Source organism: Dermacentor variabilis, chromosome 1 (genome assembly GCF_050947875.1).
Source record: "Dermacentor variabilis isolate Ectoservices chromosome 1, ASM5094787v1, whole genome shotgun sequence".
Classification (NCBI taxonomy): domain Eukaryota; kingdom Metazoa; phylum Arthropoda; class Arachnida; order Ixodida; family Ixodidae; genus Dermacentor; species Dermacentor variabilis.
The window spans coordinates 73,906,033-73,926,934 of NC_134568.1; the positions used below are offsets into that span (position 1 = coordinate 73,906,033).

The 20,902-nt window shown below is 44.7% G+C and overlaps 1 protein-coding gene across 4 annotated transcripts; it reads right to left on the reverse strand.

Moving 5' to 3' along the window:
• Window positions 1-4,486: 4,486 nt before the first annotated feature.
• On the reverse strand, window positions 4,487-18,867 carry LOC142579477 (uncharacterized). 4 transcript variants are annotated; one of them, XM_075689729.1, is made up of 5 exons: window positions 18,716-18,867; window positions 10,931-12,142; window positions 10,714-10,829; window positions 6,919-6,959; window positions 4,487-4,820 (listed from the first exon to the last, which is right to left on the reverse strand). In XM_075689729.1, exons 2-4 carry the CDS (start codon window positions 12,111-12,113, stop codon window positions 6,957-6,959), a joined length of 1,302 nt encoding a protein of 433 aa, XP_075545844.1. In that variant the 5' UTR covers window positions 12,114-12,142; window positions 18,716-18,867; the 3' UTR covers window positions 4,487-4,820; window positions 6,919-6,956. The 4 variants fall into 4 exon arrangements, with proteins under 4 accessions (XP_075545844.1, XP_075545828.1, XP_075545818.1 ...); XM_075689713.1 differs by lacking the exon at window positions 6,919-6,959 and adding an exon at window positions 16,282-16,417 and having other exon boundaries at window positions 18,716-18,865; XM_075689703.1 differs by lacking the exon at window positions 6,919-6,959.
• Window positions 18,868-20,902: the final 2,035 nt, after the last annotated feature.

The following is a 20,902-nucleotide window of genomic DNA, read 5'->3' on the forward strand; positions in this document are numbered from 1 at the left end:
AGCGGCTTGCGTACACAAGAACTAGAGGCAATGGTAATGCGCATGCGCAGAACCCTACGTCTACGCATGAGCAGTACCGTCGACCCTAGTTCTTGGTACGCAAGATTCTCAGGAGCCTATGTCAGCAGAAGAGCCACCACGTGGAAATGAAGGCAGTCCACCTCTTGAGGTTGAACAAGAATTTGCATTGTGGAGAAGTCACATTCCACACAAGGAATTATTTCATCACCATGCAATAGTTGCAGACCAGGATACACAAGTTGCAACATCGTGTTAGCCTCCTTACAACAGAGAGGGCAAAATACAGTAACGACAAAAACACAGGGACCTGAAGAAGTGAACAGGACTCCATAAGACAGTAGACTCCTATTAAAAGGAACTAAAGAAAGTTATGCAAGGAAGGAAGGAAGGAAATAAATTTTATTCGAGGTCCTGCAGGCCACGAGAGCTTTGGGCTCCCCTGCAGTGGGCGTCTCCCACGACGGAACCGGGAGGTTGAGTTTCCTGGCGGCGTCGTGGACCTGCTGGACAGCCCAGAGTTGGGGAGCAAGTTCTTTGCTCCGGATTGTTTCTTCAAACTTGCGCTTGTCTTGCTCGTAGTTTATGTGAGCTTGCGAGCACAGCCAGAGTAGATGATATACGTTAAGGGATCTATTGCAATTGGTGCAATAAGACTTGTCGTAGACCTCAGGGATGTAATGGTGTAGTCTGTAAAGTTATGCAAGACTGCAATTTTAATGACGTCACCTATGTCAGAGAGCAAGCAAAGCAAAAATATTTCACGTACGTCTTCCTACGAGACCAAATTACAAATTTTCAGCGCAAGAATCCAACATGGACAGAAGATGTGAGACACTGCATAGTGCGTCGACATCTGTCAAGCAAAGCTTACGAGCATGCTAGACTAGAAAAGCTACTTAAATTACCCAGCAGAAACACACTACAGAACTTCACAGAGAGCAGTTGTGGAAATGCCGGCTTCAATGACTTCATAAAAGCACGGTTAAAAGGCAGAGAGTGATAAGCTTGAAGCACCACAGTCCCGGGTTTGCTCTGTAATTGTTGACGAGATGAGGATTAAGCTAAAGCTACAGTATAATAAACTTGGAAGGCTGCTTTGTTTACCAAGTAGACATGAATTAGAATGAAGTCCAAGTGAGCCTGTACTGGCAAATTCCTTGCTTTGTTTTTTGATCAATGGACCTTCTACAGCATACAGAATACCAGTTTCTTACTTCTTTTACCAAGAGTCAAATGGCCTCCAACTGTCAGAACTGGTTTGCTATGTTATGAAGGAGGTTAAAGACACCCGTTTCAAAGTTGTTTATTTGTTAACCGACAACCACAAGTTTAATGTGAGTGCAATGAGTCTTGTGTAGTTTTTTAAGGTACCGCATTGAACATCCAAATGACAGTGACACGCTTCTGTTTTTAAGCTTTGATTATTGTCACATATCGAAAAACGTAAGATCCCATTTTCTGCCAAGAGATTTTGGGAAAAATGATGAAATTTCATCATTTTATTTAAAGAAGCTCTACAAGATGCAGAAGGCGTGGATAGTAAAGCCTGTGAGAAATTTGAGCAGGAAAAATGTGTTTCCAAGCAATATAAAATAAATGAATGTGAAGTGAGCTGTTGAAGTGCTGGCTCCAGATCTGACATCAGCTCTTGATTTCCTGTAGGAGCAAGCAGGTCACGGCTGCCACCCTTACTTCGCTGCTGCAGGGCCATCAATTTTGTTCATGAAGAACATTTACCGACATCAGTACACTCACCAGGACTGCCCCGTTGTTAGGCACTACGATGATGCTGATAACAGTCCTCTCGAATGGTTGGAGGTAACTTTGCCATTGTACATCGAGGAGCTCAAGAAAAATTCTACTTCACCCTGTCAGTTCCTAAAAAATTAAATTTGTGAAGCATTGTTGCTCACCACATATTACACTGTAGCGTGCATACACTACTTCCTTGGCTCAGAGGATTTCTGCTTTGTGCTAACACAAAAGTTCAGCAGTGACCCTATTGAGCGATTGTGACATTGAGAAGGTTACTTGGTTGCGATGACCAGTTGGATGGGCGTTCAGCCATTTCAGAGCTGAAAAAGCTCCACAAGACTGGAATTGCGACTCCTTCGGAGAACGCCAATGATTTGCACAAGCAGGAGCTTGGTCATGTCGATGCACTGCCAGCTCCAATAGCCTCACTACCCATGCAGTCTTTGGAGTGAACAGAGATTGCTGTAAAAGAGCCATACCACATGAAGCAAAATGCAGTGCCCATATATCAAAGCCTACAGGTGTCAGCAACTGTGTACGTCGGCGCGTACGCAGCCCGCGTGGTCGGAGAACAAGTGGAGTTAAAGGACTGTTGCTCTCCGACGATAAAGCCTGTCAATTCAAAGACATCAGTACATAATGAGAGCAGCATTCCGGGCAAGTTGGTAATCCATTGCTTAAATGATATTGCGCGACATAAAAACGACACGGACGTGAAAGAAGACGACACACCAAGCGCAAACTTTCCACACCAAGTTTGCGCTTGGTGTGTCGTCTTCTTTCACGTCCGTGTCGTTTTTATGTCGCGCAATATCATTTAAACATCAGTACAGAGGTGGGCTTTTGTACCAGTCTGATTTATATGTTCTCGAGATGTTGAGAATGTTTGTGGATATTGCCTTGCGGGAACATCCAACACTGGACAAGCCCTTGAAGACTCTGCTGAATGTGGCAGTACCAGCAGTAATTAAATGAGGCCTTCTGCAGTGCAGGACCACTCACAGCCAGCACCACAAGGACTTACCGTAGTTGAGTTTGTGTGTTTCAAATTTATCAAACCACTGTTTGTGAACTATGCTAGTGCAGCCACCAACAAGAATGATAAATATGTTAAATTGAAAACGAGCCCTCAGTACTTTGTAGGTCTGAACTGTATCAATGAAGTGTTTGCAATAAGATATTTACTCGCATCTTGCTCATTCAAGGCATGCGGTATTTTCTTGGTCATTAAATAATTGTTTCTATATTTCCTGGTCACCAAGCCACACGGACATGGTAGAAGGTCCAAAGCTTTCTGGGTATGAATATTTACATAGGCCACAGCACTCGTCTGATGCAAAAGAACTGGAGAAAACTCGTCTGAAAGTCGTAAAAATAGTATGCTATCACAGTGCACAGAAGGCCAGCTCACACTAAGAAATTCCAGCTTTATATAGAGCATCCTGGCAAGCATTTTTTGGCAAAATATCACGTCTGTAAGAACACTTGCCGACTTCCATATTTTCTGCACTTTCCTACGGTAACCAATGAATTATTCACTGCAAACGCTACAACAGCAGTAAATAAACTTTCATGTTTTTGTCTCTGCTATGTACGTGCAAAGCACAACCCACTTTCACGCTACAGTTGCTGCAAACGCGCCCGACCCTGCAGAGACTGCATTCGAAACACTACTATAGTACTCTGCAGCGTTATAAACGAGGCTCTTGTCAAATAGTGGATTGGTGTTCTACCATCGCAGCAATTAAAAACAGCCGAAATTGCGGCCACCACACAGACAAGAGTTGCGGAGGCACTTTACATCGGTGGCACTCGGTGAAATGAGCGGCGGCAGTTCGCAGCTCTGCCCACAGCTCCTCTCAATTGTTGTCTTGGCGTCTTGACAGGCAGAAAGTTTATCGAGGAGGCTACGGCGATTTCAGTGCATGGGCCCTATCGGTAGCGTGTCCTCTAGAGTTAGTAGAGTAGCTCCGTGGGGCCCCTAGTCCAGGGCTCCACTTGCTTTAGCGGCTCGCTAGACTTGGTCTAGAAGAGCCAGTTGGCTATCCTGATCCTTGTCCGTAAGCCACGCGTCCCACTGAGTGTTAAAATCTTGTGTTTTCAGTTGTGTGGAATTTATATCTGTCGCTCTGTTTGGGCACATCCAAGTGATGTGCAGTAAATTTGGGCTGTCACCGCACCACGGGCATTCATCAGTGTATTGTGTGTGGTGAATACAGTTAAGTGTATGTAGGTTTAAGTGCGTGTGTGTTTGAAGTCAGCGCCAACTCCTCGCCTGTTGACTGTTTAAATTTGGGTGCGGGTGATCATATTGCCTCCGGTCCTCTCTCTGGTGTTCGAGGATGTGGCGCGGTGTAGAGGGGGGCGTTTCACTCGGGACGTGGAGATCTCAGCAGAAGTAGCAGCCAAACGAAGACGTTGCTGAGGTTGATCATGCAAGCGCTGATATTGGCCTGCTCCCCACTTCAACTGAGGCTGTAGCTGCCTTGGCCCTTTTACGTCACTACTGCGGCACAATAGAAGGCACCGGCCTATTGCTTGTGGATCGTTCAGACTACGTTGTGGATGCCATGGTTAAGCACGTCGCTACCAGTAAGAAGCAAGCTACAGTGCTGCAGTACTTCAGCCAAAGAAACAAATACTTTGTGTCAAGTTTCAAGCAAGTATTACTGTGTCACGATTACTTCATTGATTGATTTGTGCAAGTTCCTTATGCGTTTTTACATGATTTTATAAATATAATTCGGGCTACGTACAAACTATTTCGCAGTCACTGTGTTGTTCGATATATCAACGTTAGGCTGTAGTCGATGTTGACAATGTCCCCCTTGTGGAGAACTTGGTTGAGTTTGCTCACGGCCGTCCTGCCGTCCCTGTAGAAGCAGTCCACAACGACCGTCACCTCCCAGATAGTCTGCCCCTCTCTGGCTTCCACCATGGCGGAAGAGTCAAAGACTTGCACCAGTGTGTCCTTTCTGCCCGAGAAGACATAGACTAGGCTCCAGGGGGGGCCCAGCTGCAGTGGATTTCCCATTCATGGTAGCCTGCAAAACATGTGTTTGCATTTTGACGTACATGGAACAGGAACTGTGAAACAAGATTAACCGTGAAGAAAAGCAATCAGTTTTAAATTACAGTTTTCTTTCTCTATTTCTTCCACACTACAGGTGCTTCCTTGCCAAGTACACAACTTGGGTAACTGGATATGTGCCATGGGGTATGTTGCCCATTCTTCGCCAATCCCCCAGAATGGACATGTGCCACTGTGACGCAAGGGGCGCAGAAGCCTTAAATGTATTTACATGCATATCTGTTATATTCCTCCGTGCATACGACCCTTATCAACACATGCTTTGACACAAAAAGCTAACAGCTCGTAACAGTAATCGTGTTCACGATTGCGCCGGTGTCAAAAATTTTCACCAGCAGCAAAGCCGAACATAGTAAGTTACTGCAATTTTAGCTCTATGTTTGTCTCGTTAAGCTCTATGCCACCAGGTGGCTGCACCGCTCAGGCCCCTCAAGCTTATGCCCTCATCTATCGGCAATCCACCCAAACCACCCCCATTTGCCGGAATAGTGGACACGCTAAATGTCTCTATATATATTGAGGCTGTATGTGTGTCATTCACCGCCGCTGCTACTTCTCCAACTCAAACAAGGTTTGCAACACTTAGGTTCAAACACTGGATTGGATCTGCAAATTTCCTTTGAAGCCAGATGTGTATGTTTGCCTTTTGTCTGTAACGCCCCTTTTCGTGGTCCCACCAGTCCACCTCACCTCTGCTATGCTGGCATGCTGTGCTACTGAGGTTCACTGTTCTGCCAAACTACTGGCATAGCAGGATGTGACATTTGTAACTACGTACCACGGTTTTGCAACTACAGTTTTGTGATGCTTTAAGAACCCTTCCTCTCCTCCCAAAAACAGTCATAGTACCATCCACATATGGCTGTCACTGTTACAACAGTGACAACCAATATCATAGGACATGCAACATTGCTCTTATCAATATTGCTCATGTCAATATTGTCTCGTCAGTTAGAGTCTATTACACCATAGCAAAGTACGAGCACAGTGGCAAGTAGTCATACATGGCTCTCAGCCTCTGCTTACGGGAAGCAGATGAAAAAAGCAACATGTGTCTTCCATGCGTGGCCTAGACCATAGCTTCCTAACACAACTTGAGCATGCAAATCTTGCTGTGTGGTTGCAGTAACCGAACATAAGACTTGGCAAGAACGAGATTCGATAAAAATAGGAGCAATATTTTTCAACAAGGTTCAAAAGAGTCTATTAGTAACAATGACTTTTCTTGTGTTCCAACGTGCACATACATGCTTACAAATCGGCTACAGCTCTGAGCAGTGATGTATACCATGCATTGTGATCAGGGTGTTCCCATTTCCACTTCACTTTGTGCTGATAGCAAGAAAATGAAATTCTACTTTCGTTTTCATTAATAATAACCAATTGTGAAAGACCTAACAGCGCCATCATAAAAGCCTTACAGTAAAATCAATCGGTAATAATCACTCTTAACCATTAGATTCTTTTTAGTGCCAAAACAAACATTTTTAAACATACATTACTGCCTCATACCATGTTAACTTTCAGCGATACTTGAAACTAGGCTAGTAGGTGAAGTTTCATGACTCTTACGCCAACGTAAGAACAGCAACACAAACACGAAGAAACAAGACTGAACACTTATTCTTGTTCCTCCTTATTTTAAATAATTTTTTTTCTCATTTCTTATGCAAGCATAAGAACAGCAACACAAACACGAACAAAGAAAACTGAACACTTATTTTTGTTCCTCATTATTCTAAATTTTTTTTTTTGCATGAGTATGCACTACGACAAAGTAAATTCATGTTTTTTCTTGTCCATGTCCTTGTTCGCACATGCTAGTGCAGGAGCTTTCCATGCTAGTTTTCAAATTTCTCATCCATATTTTGCACGCTGTAAATGCGTCTTTCTAGCATCTCATTCTTTAACATATCAAAATTCCAGTGTATGCTGTTATTCCATTTTGGTGTTCTGACTGCCTCGTCCCCTGTCTGTTTTACAAACCATCTGTATGTTGTAAAATAAAATATTGTGCCCAGAGGTCAAAAGTCACTTGTCCTACCACTTACATTGCCAGTGGCAGGACCCGAGGGTAGTGATGGGCCGCTTACTGAAACACAACATTAAAAAATATTAGCGAATGCATGAGGACAGGCGAGGAGGTACTTTCCTTTGCCGTGGACACCATATCCTCCTTAGACTAAAAGACAAGTGAGCTGTTTAATTGCTTCACAAGTTCGGTTCTTACTGACTGCTGTGTTAGCAACGTGAAAAACCCATTTTTTAGTTTAATTACCACAGTTAGATGCTGATCGCAGCATCTCCACGCACACGGAGAAAGTAACTCTTGTTACAAGGCTCGAGAGATGGTGCCACCATCCTGCAAGTGCAGTGTTGCACACTGGCCACGCGCCCCTTCTGTAACCTCCGCTCCCATTGTCACGGCAGCCCTCCTCCTGCATGAACTCTGAGCAGACGACATATTAAGTTGCGTCTGGCACTCCCGCTCCTCTCCTGCTGGTTGGCGGCCCCGTCTCAAAACACTCTCTCTGTACCTCCATGTAACTACATCAATTCATGTACACTACATGCTTAATAAACCCAGTTAACCTCCGTTAACAAAGTCCACTGTTATATCGTCCACTATACAAGACATAACGAAATGACTGTCAATTCATGTTCTTGTCGTAAAAGCTGCTTTTCTCTGCTTAAACAAAGATGAACATTCAACACCATGGCTTCCCTCGTCAACTCGCGGTATTTGAAACATTCTTCATGGGTGCTTTTTGTCATTTCTGCCTACGCAATGGTATAGATCAAGCTAGTGCCAATTTTTAGGAAAGCTGATGGCACAAATGAGCTCGAACCACTTTCACACAGTTGCGCAAGCGCCAGACTTTATATCCTGGACGAATATGCCACATCTCTTCCGAGCTAACTTTGAGAAGTATTACAGGCAATGTGCATTACAAACAACAAGAGGTCTCATGAGGTTCGCATTATTCATAATCAATCCTACACTGTCTGTATGTTACTACCTATACTATAACCTTGAAATTTTACAACGAATTTAAAGATTCTGATTCTGAAAAAAATGTGGAACAGTGACTGCACTCTAAAAGTCAGCACTCTTTGGGGCTTATCTTGTCCCAAACCAATAAATGCCGTCTACCTTGCTTGGCTTTTTTTAATGTTGTGTGCCCTTTACTTTCAGGTCAGGAACGTCAAGTGCCTATTAACAAGCGGTAGCATTGTTGAAAGGATAATGAGCAGTGTTAAAGAGAGGAAATGCATGCAAGATGGATGAGGATTATTGCTTGGGGACAAGATAAGTGCCACAGAATAATGAATGGAATAATAGGTATTGATTCATAGTTTTAAAGCGCAAAATACGAAGATGAAGGGGAGACACGGAGCTACAGCACTGTGCACTGAGTATCAACTGACGTTTCTTTATTGGAACAAGCATTTTATATTGATGCAGATAAAGTAAAACCTTGTTAACCTGTACCCGCTTAAACAGCAGTATCGTTTTAAATGTAGTAAAGTCAAGTCCGAAACTCAGTGGTTATTGAAGATGATGCGTTTTGTATTTGCATAAACCGTACCAGCTTATTGCATATGTATCGGTTAACACGTAGTATTTGCACTTGTAGCACAATCACGGCAGTAGGTCAGCCAAGCAGAACAAGCCTCAGAGATCAGAACGGCCTCCAAGCACAAACGCAGAAGGCGCCTGGGAGGGTGAAGCCACCGTAACAACAACATCATTTCGGTGCCGAGCCAGAGAGCGTTGCGGATGGCTAGTGGTGGCCTGTGTTGTGGTGTCGTGCAAGCTACAACTCACGTCCTGCCGGAGCTCACGGAGCTCAGACACACCCCGGGCACTCAGCATAAAAGAAAAATTATAAATCGTTTGCGTGGCACAATATCGGTGCTGGCACGCACGAGGAATCTGCTCTTGACTACGGTGTGTGGCATTTCGAATGCAAAGAAGAAGATGCTTGGCAGTGCTGCTGGAACTGCGAAAAGATGTCGGCTACGAGGTTCAACTTTTCGAGGATAATCTTTTCGCTATTGTTGCCTCTGTTATTGCCAGAGTGTCGCCTAATGACAGTGATGAGCACGACACAGAAAGCGACAGCACGGGCGATTCAGGCCCGACAGTGCCAGAAGCTGCACATTATACGTCAGCCTCATGCGAGTGTTAGCTGAGCTTAAGGCAGTTTGTCGTCGTTGCTAGGCTGCTGCGGCATCAAACGAAAATAACAGACTTTTGTCACGCGAAATGAATAAATACTGCACGTTTTTTGCCCTTTTATCGCACTCCCTCTGAGTTTCGTTTCTCGCAGGTAACAGGGCGATCTCAGGCTATTTCGGTTACGCAGTACTACCGTTTAATGCATACTTTTTCCAAGCTCCGGCCAATTACGGTTTAACGAGGTTTCACTGTATGTTTGTTAGATATATAGTGGTGTGATAGCATGTCATTATGGTGAGCATGTGTGAGAAGGTGCTTGGCATCTTTATAAAATGCTTCTTTCAATAAAGCATCAGTCAATAGCCAGTGCATAGTCCTCTCAGTTCATTTCTTGCCTTCATCTTCATATTTTGCACTGAAATAATTATGACGCCCCAGAGAGCATGCATTTTTTTCATGTACCCCTACAGTATGTCACCAATCAAAACACACGCCAAGCTCATCATCTTCCTTGTCAACCAATCTCTCTCCAAGCGAATCTGCCGACGGCCATTTGGAGCAACTGAGTCCTGGAGGCAGACTGCTAGCTTTCGATTTCTGGATGTCAGCAAGGTTGCAGCTTGGAATACTGCCTAACCCTCCTTGTCCATAGCCGTGAGACAGTGGTTCACCGTATACAGCCATGCCCCAAATAAAGAAATATGCATTGCAGCTAGCTGCTTTTGGTTGTGTGTAGTCAGCTATATGTAAAGATGCAACTTTATTCATTCCGTTTACGTAATTCTATACCTGTGGGCCTGCTGTGCTGATCGATTGCACATTTTAATAAAAAGAGGGAAAGGGGGGTATGCAAAAAGGTAACACAACACAAGCAAAGCCTCTATCCATGTTTCAAAAATCAGAGTTACGATATCTCGAGGCCGATTTGGCTTTTGAGAAAGAAGCTGAATTGCCATCGCAACAGGACTCTGATTTTAGAAATTGGATGGAGATATTTCTCCATTATTGTCTCACTCAAATAGGTTCTGTCGCTCAGATTCACAGCTCACCTTCAGATTCAACACACACCGAACATATTCACAGACAGACTCAGATTTCACAGACAGATTTCAGTCAAAGATGTTTAGATATATCAGAAAAGACAACAAAATGTTAGGCCTGTATTACAGCACCCACACCAGTGAACCTGCCTCACAGGCCACATAAAACACAGCTAAAGCTCTCCGATGACTGCAGTTCATCCAGCCATGTACTGCGTATGCATGGGGTGAAGGACAAAGGTATAGCCTGTGCAGACAATTCGAGGCATTTTCATGTCAGATGCTAACGGCAGAAATGAAACGTTAAATGTTCGGTATGCTACGTTCACACCTAGCAGGCAACGCTGCGGTGCTAAAGAGGTTCCGATCTACGATGCTACCCACGTCACATAGTAGCATCATATTTATCAATTATTTCGTGTGTGATGCACTATTTTTTGGTCACGAATAGAGCAGTGAGACAAGTTGCTCTAGCCTTCATAGCGTTCGCCTGCTATGTGTGAAATGTGCTCTGCTGTGCTTAGCATTCGGTTGTGGTTTGTGCAAGTAGACTAGGTTCACATAACTTAAAATGGCGACAGAAATGCAGTTTGAACCACACATTCAACCTTTCCACAACTTACGGCAGTGCGCTGAGCTTGCCAGGTGCTACAGGGATGACTTGCTGCACCACCCTGGCCTTCAGCAGCGGGCCAGACTCTGAGGGACTCGTTTGATGCACGTTTGAAGGCCTTTCGCCCTGCAACACAAAGCGGCAGCACACCTCTACCTTCCCGCCAACCGTACAGACCATGTCAATTCGAATGATGTCGTTTTCTCGGAGGATATTCTTGAAATTACCTAGGAGGGGCACGTGCACGTTCTTGTAGAATGTGAAGAACTCCACATTCCTGCATCCCTCCGGCTCCTGCACCTCGCACATTGCGCTGTTGTCGTTCACAGCTTTGAGGTTGCTGTGCGGGTAAACCCCGATCGAATGGGCAATGTTGGGAGCGGAGCAGAACTTGGGAGGTGTGTTGAAGATGCCGAGATCTCCCGCTTCCAGGTCATCAGTGCCTGTGGGCATTTCGCTCATGGCAAGAGCGAGGCCGTTGTGAAACGCGCTTTCGCTCTGCTCGACAGGGAAGTGCTCGGGCCGTTCACCAGTCCACGTGAACATAGCTACCCACATGTCGCATTCTACTGCGATGGCGTCTACAAAGGCATCTACATCTTCTAGGACAGCACTCTCCTTGAACAGCTCACTCAATGACCTTATCTTCCTTCCGTTGGAGTATGCTGCTGTGTTTGGCATTAGCACCATGACGTTGGGTTCAACAGCAGACACCAGACCCGTAATCTTGGAGTTCGGGAAGAATGCGCCTTTGATGCCAAACAGCTTCCTCCGCGCAAAGAACTCCTTTGGGTCAAGCAGAAGCTCGGCGATATCGTTGTTGGATAGAAAAGCCTCGTTTCTGCTGTCGCTGACCTGGACAAGTTCGGCACATTGCACTTTGTTGACATTGGTGGCCCACCACTTGGTGTAGCTGGTCGGCTTTGGATTTGGCTGGGCATCAAAGTGAACCTTGTCCCCGACACTAAACAGGTCATTCAGGCTCTTTTCTGGCTGAAGCAGGGACATGTCAACGTTATCAATAAAAAAGTAGGCATGCTCTTCATTGCCTTCACCGAATAATATATATGCATGGCTTAGATTGATGGCTTGGATTGTACCACGAAGTCCATTTCCTATGCCGTCACTACCTGGTCGGTACACTGCCTCCTTTGGCGTGGGATCGCTCGTATTTGCCATTTCTCTTAGTAGTTCTATACAAGTGGCCTGATACTTGGCTCTGTGGCCTGGCGGACTTTTGACCAACCGTATGGTTTCAGTTGTTGCACCTAACCGGCCCCGGACTGATGGTGGAAGTTGGGAAAGAATGCCTTGGATCCTGGTGAGAGGTGTGCCTTTGTCGGCTCTCGTGGCGTCGTTGAGGTGCTCACACATAGTGCCCAACACAGTGTCATCATCCTGTGTGGACATGGCAGCTGGCAGGAGGTTTCAGGTGAACACTGCAGCAGGAAGAATTTTTTACAATCATGCAACCAATGCCAACAATAAAAAATATGCATCCAGATGATCCACTAGGTAGTATATTCTTTAAAAGTTTCATTATCTTCAGCTGTAGTTATCAAAGTCAGAAGAATTTATTGAGTGGTCACTGAGCCTTACAGTGGAACTGCAACAACTTGTCTTGCACTTCTTTTTATTTATTTATTTATTTATTCTTTGCTTTATTAGTAGTTAGTGTCCACAATCATAGTATATCAGGCATAAATTTCCCGGATTCAGAAGAAATCATAAGTTACAAAAACTTTTAATGCAAATAAATTAAAGCGCAAGCTAAATGGAACATTGCTTCTCGGCGTAGAGTGTGTTTACAAGGGTTCCGTCCCATACGAAAATGAGGGGGTGTGGAGATCAAAGCAGCAATTTGATCATCTCACCAAAAGCTTTACATGATAATAGGGGAGTTAATAGAGGAGAGAAGGTCGCGGTATGTTCCGAGACAAGCAACAGCAGAGGACCGGACCAAGCTCCCAGTGTCAAATGTGGAGAAGCGCAGAGTAAAACCAGAAAGAACGACAGGTGCGCTGCTCATCCAGCTTTCGGTGAGACGGTCACTGCGTGACTCGCAACAATTGTATACCAGGCTGACCGGCAAATGTGAAAGCCGTTTGTGACGCCCTTCCTCTCCTTACTTTCGTGACCATGTAAAGGAACCCTCGTAACCACTCCCTACGCCAAGAAGCCAAGCTCCATTTGGTGACAGCTAGGATGGATAGTTAGATAGGAATGATGACAATCTTGTGTGGAATAAACTTGGTTGACTGGACTGATTGATTGTTCTTCTTCGTGTCTCATCGTTCCTATGGTCTTGTTTTTTTCCTCTTGCATTTGGCACGTTTTGAACTGTTTGCATAAAAAAAGTTCATAATAACCAAAGATTTGTCGCATGTTGAAGGAAATCCAGCACCATAATGTTGCGACGTGACCAGCAATTATCGAATAACACAATAAAATAGTAGTGCTATAAAGTTTAAAAAGGCTACTTATATATAGTGCGTCAAACAGCTTTTCCATTCATTTCTTCTTGCCATTACAAGTTTGAAAACAACTGAAAGTAAAAGGCAGAGCATAGTAGTCACAATTTATTGTATAAATAAAGGAGGACCAAAGGGGGAATGAAAATGCCGCATACATAGCAACTTCCTCGCTTTCCTGGGAGCACCTCAAATGTCTAATAACTGTGAAAAAAGTGCAGCGCAATGAAATAGAGAGAAAGGAAAGATATAGCAATATTGTAAAAAAAAAAGGAAGTAACTACTGAGACAGAACAAAAACTAATAAAGTAATATGCAATAAAGATGTCAGATAGTACTTTTCGCAATGGGTAAGTATACAGGATGCCATTTTTTTTAAATTATACAGAATTTTTTAGAAAACATCTGTGGCAACAGAATAATTCTAGTCATTGAGCTGGGTTACTTGAGGTGAACACTGCTTGCACGAAACATTGAGATGTATAACTGACCAATTAAAAACCATCTCTAATTTAAGTTTTGAACTAATTACATTATGGCGCATTGCAATTTACGAATTGTAGCGAGTTTGCAAGGCATATCCGCTAGGAAATAATTCTGAGGATGGCATTGGTTTAGATACACATACCATCAAACTTGCAGAAAAATGCACTGTTGTCCCACTTTTTAAGGAACATGCCATTTATGCACTGAAGCACAAAAATAAATGGAACACTCATGTTTTTTGTTGTACATTTTTGGGAATTAATATCTCAAAACTGGTGTCATCCCGAAAATTCGTTCCAAGTGGATACACTTTGCAAACTCACTGGCTACAATTTGCAAACTGAAATACGTGTATTGAAGTAATTAGATAAAAACCTAATTAGTTCAATTTTCTTAACCGATTATAGATTTTGATTTCTTGTGCAAGTAATTTCTTTGAGTAGTTCAGCTCAAGGACTAGAATTGTGTTATCTGCCACAGTTGATTAGTAAAAATTCTTTATAGCATAAAAAAAACATGCACCCTGTAGCCTGTACCAGGAAGTCAATGTACAGCATAAAAATTTGACAAGCATTCGATCTGCACAAACTACCCTTTTTACACCATTCTAAAGCACACTTTTTTCAGAAAAATTAGCTAACATTATGTGCACATTGAAATCTAGCATGAACAAAAACTGAAACGTGTGGTGGATCCAAATCTCAAATCGCACCTCGAACAGCGTTAACCCCACCTCAGCGTTGACGAAAGGTGCCTGTGGCAAAAATGAAATAAAATTATTTTGAGTGCCAACAAATCACTATTTCTCTCTTACCATGAAAATATATTGCGGGAGAACAATTTAAGGGTACTACAGTTGGTACTTTTTTCTTTGTACTATTATACGAAAACCTGCGTGCACATTACAATCAAGAGCACATTAAATATTCAATTTCAGTCTGAAAACTTAACGTGCACATTATAATCGAAGGCTCGTTATAATCGAGTAAATATGGTAATTTTTCTCTCAATTCTAGGTACTTGGTGCACTTCAATGATCAAATCAAATTCAAAATGAATACATCCATTTAACACACAACCATATTACACATATACGGGAGCCACTGAGAGAGGAAATACGAAATTATCGTGCAGGAAGGGCCTGATGGCGAATTAGACGAGATGGCACTCATAACTTTCTGCTACAAATTGGGGTACATCTAAAGAAAGAGCACGAAAGGCCCGCTGCAGGGAGTTGAAAACTTTCACGCGGGGAAGCTATATCTCCATAACTTCACAAACAAACACATATGAACCAGGCACTTGCCATGATTCTAAACGAATCCAATGGGGGGGGGGGGGGGGGGGATTAGGTAAGATAATTTCATAGAGGCCATTCAAGTTCCAATTAAAGTTGGCCTACTAAATAATGCATGTGTACATGCATTTTTTTTTCTCTTTTATTCGAAAGCATCAAATGACCCTTTGAGCGAAAAAGCCGGCGTCTGCTGTCTGGACAAGCGAAAAAATTTGGAGGGCGCTAAAAGGGACCCTGAAACGATTTTGACAATATTGTACAAATGTACGAAGTTGTTAGAGTAGGTCCTTCTGATCATTAATTGATGCATCTAAGTGCTCCGCAAAAAGCATGTAATTTATTATAAGATTTTAAAAATGTACATCGCTGCCGATCGCAGCACATCACTCTGCTGAATTTTAAGCCACCCCTACCCATTTGATGTCCTTTTCCCTAATGACATTAGTAGGGCGAGATATCCGACTGGTTTCCCAGGGCGCGTCATCAATAATTTTTCCAACTTTATGGTGAACAAATGTTGTTTGTAATAGTTTGAACGTTAGTTAATGTTTCTATAAAAGGAAAATAACAAAGAGAATGCACAAGAACAATTTCTCACTACACTTAAGCGCTTCCGGCACACAGCAAGCATCGTCTGCTTGTGTTACAACGTGCTCCATTTTGAAAAGAGCTCCACGACCAGAGTCGGTCTCAGTCTTTTCGCGAGCACCATGATTCGACTTTGTTGCGTTGTGGGCTGCAAACGTAGCAACTGGCAATATGTCAAGCTGCGACATCGTGTCCCTCTACAAGGCAGCAGACGAGCGCAGTGGCTGCAGCGCATCGTACTGTCGCTACCTGATCGGTGCCAGGATTTGCGCGTTTGCGGCCGTCAATTTACACCGGAAGATTACTACCACAACAGCGTTTCGCGAGTCCGGTATTCGGGTAAACGCAACAGCAAGGGGACAGGGCCTGGCCATCTGACCGTGCTGTTTCACGAGATGAGTAGAAGCGCAAACATGAATGGTCTGCATGGTGCAGCCACCTGGTGGCACAGAGCTCTACCAAACACTGTAGTAGTAACGAAGCGCATTCTTCATTGCTGCTGGTGTAAATTTTTTGCAGGAGCGTAATCATTAACACATTGTTCTTGTAAATGTTTAAAATGTTTTACACTTGGTTAGAGCAATATAAACGCTTTGTTCAATTGGCTGGTTCAGCTCTGCGCCAATGGGTGGCTAGACCGTGGAGACCGATCAGGCAGCTCACGTACGTCTACGCTAAAGTTCCTTCACCAGCTTGAGTTTATACCTCCACTGTTCCATCGAAACGCCCAGCTCGCCTGTGGTTACCGGAATACCAGACACGTTCGGCACTTCAACAGAATCCTCGTAATGCACGCTGCTTTGATAGCTGTCGTTTGGGGTCAACTGTCAAGCAACTGGTGGAGAGGTTGGAGAGGCTTGACGCACTCACTCCTAGAGAACAGGAAGTAGACGACACGACGTGCCATCACGATGCAGAGCCAGTGAAGGCAGAGCTTAGCCCCGGTCGCTAGGCGAACGAGTTGAGTACAAAATGCATGGCTATGGTGGAAGGTAACTTGTAATCGTCCGTAGCTCTCTTAATATGAGACTCTTCACACGAATTGTGGTGCAAATAATTAACTTTAGCTGTATCCTACGCATCTACAAAATTTTTCCGAACCGTTTCCAGGGCCCTTTAAGCTTCGCCTTTAAGAGTGGTATGCGATAGCACTCAAAGATCCCTGACTGCTTGTCACACTTCCCAGCAACCACAAATTTCTTGCGGATGCGTGGAGGTGAGTGACATCTGGATGGTGTTGTTGCAAGGAACCAAGCGGGCCGCACTGCTCTATGAATGGTAGAAATGCTGGAAAAGGGGTTTGTGTTTGAGTTTCCTCGTAACATAGTTATGTTTTCTGGTATATTCAAATTACAATCTGACGCTATCATGTCTGTAGGTTGTGTTTAGGTTGCACTTTTTGATTTTTCTGACTCTTTACTTTGAGGCATTCAATTAGTACAGTAACGCCTCCGAGCCATGCAGAGGGCCTACATGGTTGTGGTTCGGAATGATTTTTCGCAAAACACTGTCTGACGCAGGCACCGGATTTCTTGCGACAAGGGGCTCTTAATGCGATGTGTTAAAACGGCACCTAAATTCTCACTGGCTATGATGCCTCATCACGAGCGCACCTCGGCGGATCAGAGCGGGCATGGGAACACCTGCTTCTACATTAATGCGCCAGGTGTTGCGCGAGGGAAGAGGGCATCGTCGCGACGCCCCATCACCCTTGCTCTTGGACGCCTGTGTTATCCGCGTGTTCCTTCTCCACGCTGGCTATCGCTTGCGTTCTAACTGTGCCTCGGCATGGCCTCAGTTTATAAGGCCAAATCATAACGTGCCAACCCAAGATTCCCATTAGATTCTATGGCAGTTGGGCAAGGTTGCATATTATGTCACAGTTCGAAGCACACCAGCCTTTTGCCAAGCTAGGAGCCATTGGCCAAGTGCCTCAATGTCTTCACTTGCCCACGAGGAGTTCATAACTCAAAGGACCACTCAGCGGCATTTAACTGGACATGAATGCCTTCACATTCACATTTCTGTCATAAGTGCATGCTTAGGTGCCCTCGGTTTTTTTTTTCCCAGAAGATACGCATCTAAATGTTGATTATGTTAATGATAAGTCGCCAGAAGAAGACAACGATGAGGTGCGCACTTCCTTTTGATGCTGTAAGGCGAGCTAACGGAATAAAAGAAGAAAAAAAGTAAAGAAAGAAAGTGCGCGCGCGAAGGCACTGGCGCTTTTGGCACGAACTCGCCTCACGGATCGAACGCCTCCGCCAGCGCTCGCCCCGACGCCTGAACGCCTGTCTGTTAATATGTTCCTTGTTCCTTGAGTCTATTAAATCGTCGGCAGCCAACCACGGCATCTAGAGACGCAACAGATATATACATTCGATAAGTGTTGCGTCTGTGCAAATTACACACCAGTGATATAAGAGGCACTTTCGATCGAGCGCGTTCGAATTCCTGGATAGCAATGGCTCGAGCTTGCGCAAAGGACCCAATCGAGACCGAGATAGGGAACACCGATCGTGCTCGATCGCGCACAATCAAGCATCAAGAAGGAAAATACACCGAGGCTCCATATTTTTCTCTCGCATATGCGCACAAAGGTCGGGCAAATACGAGAAAGAAGCTTTTGAGATCGTGCTCAAAAGAGCGTACGCCATCTTTAGGAACGCGTTCCAGTGCCAATCTGCCCAAGTAATATATAGGGATATTTTTTGCCCAACGCGGTGACGATTTAGCGCCAGCTAGGCGGATTGGAATGTCTACTAAAACCCTTCCGAGAACTGAAGCGACTAAAACGTTTCGCAGACAGTTTACGCCTTAACAAAGTGCGCGTGCGTGGACAGCACACGCACACTAAGACCGCGGCGTCAGAGACACCACGAAACTACACATTCGCCAGGAGATTACATTCATGTGCGATCGCGAAAAATTACACTCACTGAATGACACCATCTAGATATGTAAATTTAAGGCAAAGGCGATACCCTGGATCATACTTCAGCATGGCACCGGCGATCGATCACGGAAGGAACAAAGAATCAAAACTGTCACTGCTTCCATAAATTCAAGTTTCGCGGTAATAGCAGAACTTCCTAGATTAACTTCATGGAGGGGGGGAGAGCTGCAGCACTCTAAGTGCAAGAGGCGTGTGAAATAAAAGATTAGCTTACCAATATATGAATGCCCCTCGGCGATGCACACAGCTCTGAAACAGCGTCCGAACAGCAGGGCACGGAAGACGGAATGCGTGGACCCAGGCCCAGGCCCGCTTGAAGCGCGTGCGTCCGCGCGCGTGCACAACGACGATGCTGATAGGTTATTTGCGACGAGTACTGGTTTCGGTTTCAAAACCTAACCCACCTAAGCCTTTTCGCTTTAACAAGAGGCTTCGGTTTTCCAAGGGGAGACGATGTCGTCAGGCGGAGACTACAAAGAAATACGCAGACAACTACACGTGCCTACACTCTTAAAAAAGTTTGCACCCTTTGGGGGCTGATCTTGGACTCCCACAACGATAATCGTCATCTGTCTTGCCCGCGTTTGATTTCTCGAAAACACTGCACTCGTAACCTTCCTGTCGAGAATGCTATGTCACGATGATAACGACGCGCTAAACGTCAACAAACACGAAGTACAAATTGCAAAGGCACTGCAGACTGCCATCCGGCTTCTCAAGGAAGTCAAGGTTAACGCGCTGCCGGAAAGCATCAAAGCGGAGCTGGCCTGGTTTCACCAAAGCTTTTTTGAAGGCTTGGTAGACTCTGCTGCTGAATGCAAATATGCAGCTGGACTTGTATACATGCTTCCCACCAATCTATTTTCTGTGCACTCGCTCAAGGGTCCAAATTTTGGAATGCATCATGTAACTGCGCAAACAACAATTAGGGACAAAGAAGGAAACACACAAGACAGGCGCGGATCTTCAACTGAGATTTACTCCGGGAAATCCCACATTTATACATGTATCATAATCACACTTGCTAATCATCAGACAACCATCACCCGACGTTGGCATGCGGGCGTGAGTGGCGCACAAATTTCCATGTAAATATTTGAACTCTTTATCGCTCAATGACACTGAAGAGCTGCTAATTACGCAGCTGCCAGATTGCATTTTTATACAGTAAGCTTCCTTCTTTGTCCCTTGTTGTTTGTGCGGTTACATGATGCATTCCAATATCGATCACCAACTAGCGCGCGCCTATCCCTGTTAAATCAAGGGTCCAATTAACACAAAGTTGTTCCCTTAGTGAATCAAGCCTCGATTGTTCATGCTCAATTAAAGGCTTCTGCAGTGCAGTCTTGGGTGTAGTTGAGAAGGATACTGTAGAACTTGCTAGCATTCTTGTCTCTACTTGCTTTTTTGTAGGCAGTTCAGTTAGTTCAGGAACCATGGGCTGGCTGCATGGGATTTTGCTCTGAAGGCGTTCAGATGTGTTCGTCTGTCAAGGTTGCTGCAGGGCTTGGGAGCCTGCCTACTTCCAGATAGTGGTGCTGCTGAGGACAGTGGGTCAACACAATGAGGAATAGACTGCTTGAATAAATACGTCTCAGTCTGACACGCTTCTTTTGCAGGCTTGGTTGGTGAAGATGCGGTTGAATCTGGTGCTGTAGTACACACCATCGCTGGTATTACGTATGATCCTTTTCTATCACAGGGCACTACACTTGGTTGTGTTTGCTACCGATCGTCTCAATGGGGCACCATCTTCAGCCTTTATCTCACTGGTAAGGCTCACTGTATTTGATAAATTGCACAGTTTTCTGCGCGCATTTCCTTCCCTACGGTTGTTACAAAAATCGTTTCTAGCCCTTCCCACTGCCATCTTAAATATGCTTGTGTGAGAACTCATCTCCATGTCTCGCCAACTGTGTTGTTTGCTTTCTGACAGCTTGTGATGATTTTCTGTCGATGACTAGCACCATTAGAGACAGAGCCCCAGCCAGGCTTCCTTTTGCAGTGCTCTTGTTAAGGCTTCGTGGTGTGCCCACGCATGTAGTCTTAAAGAATGAAGGCACGATAAGCGCTGCGCTTAGCTTCTGAAGGCAATGTAGGTCACCTGGAGGTTGGCTTGGGTCAGGGATTCCTTCCTTATTAGGCTGACCACACGCGATCGGCTGCTGTTTCATGCTTGCTTGACTGAGATCCCGGTAGGTCTGGGGAATTCCTGGATAGCAATGGCTCGAGCTTGCGCAAAGGACCCAATCGAGACCGAGATAGGGAACACCGATCGTGCTCGATCGCGCACAATCAAGCATCAAGAAGGAAAATACACCGAGGCTCCATATTTTTCTCTCGCATATGCGCACAAAGGTCGGGCAAATACGAGAAAGAAGCTTTTGAGATCGTGCTCAAA

Bases quoted from the DNA above. Each gene is read 5' to 3' on its own strand.
- LOC142579477 (XM_075689703.1), bottom strand. From the start codon at position 12,113: ATGTCCACACAGGATGATGACACTGTGTTGGGCACTATGTGTGAGCAC. The intron at 10,830-10,930 runs GTAATTTCAAGA...TTTGTGTTGCAG, and splicing joins CGTGCACGTGCCCCTCCTAG to GGCGAAAGGCCTTCAAACGT. The intron at 4,821-10,713 runs GTAAGTTGTGGA...CATGTTTTGCAG, and splicing joins GGCAAGCTCAGCGCACTGCC to GCTACCATGAATGGGAAATC.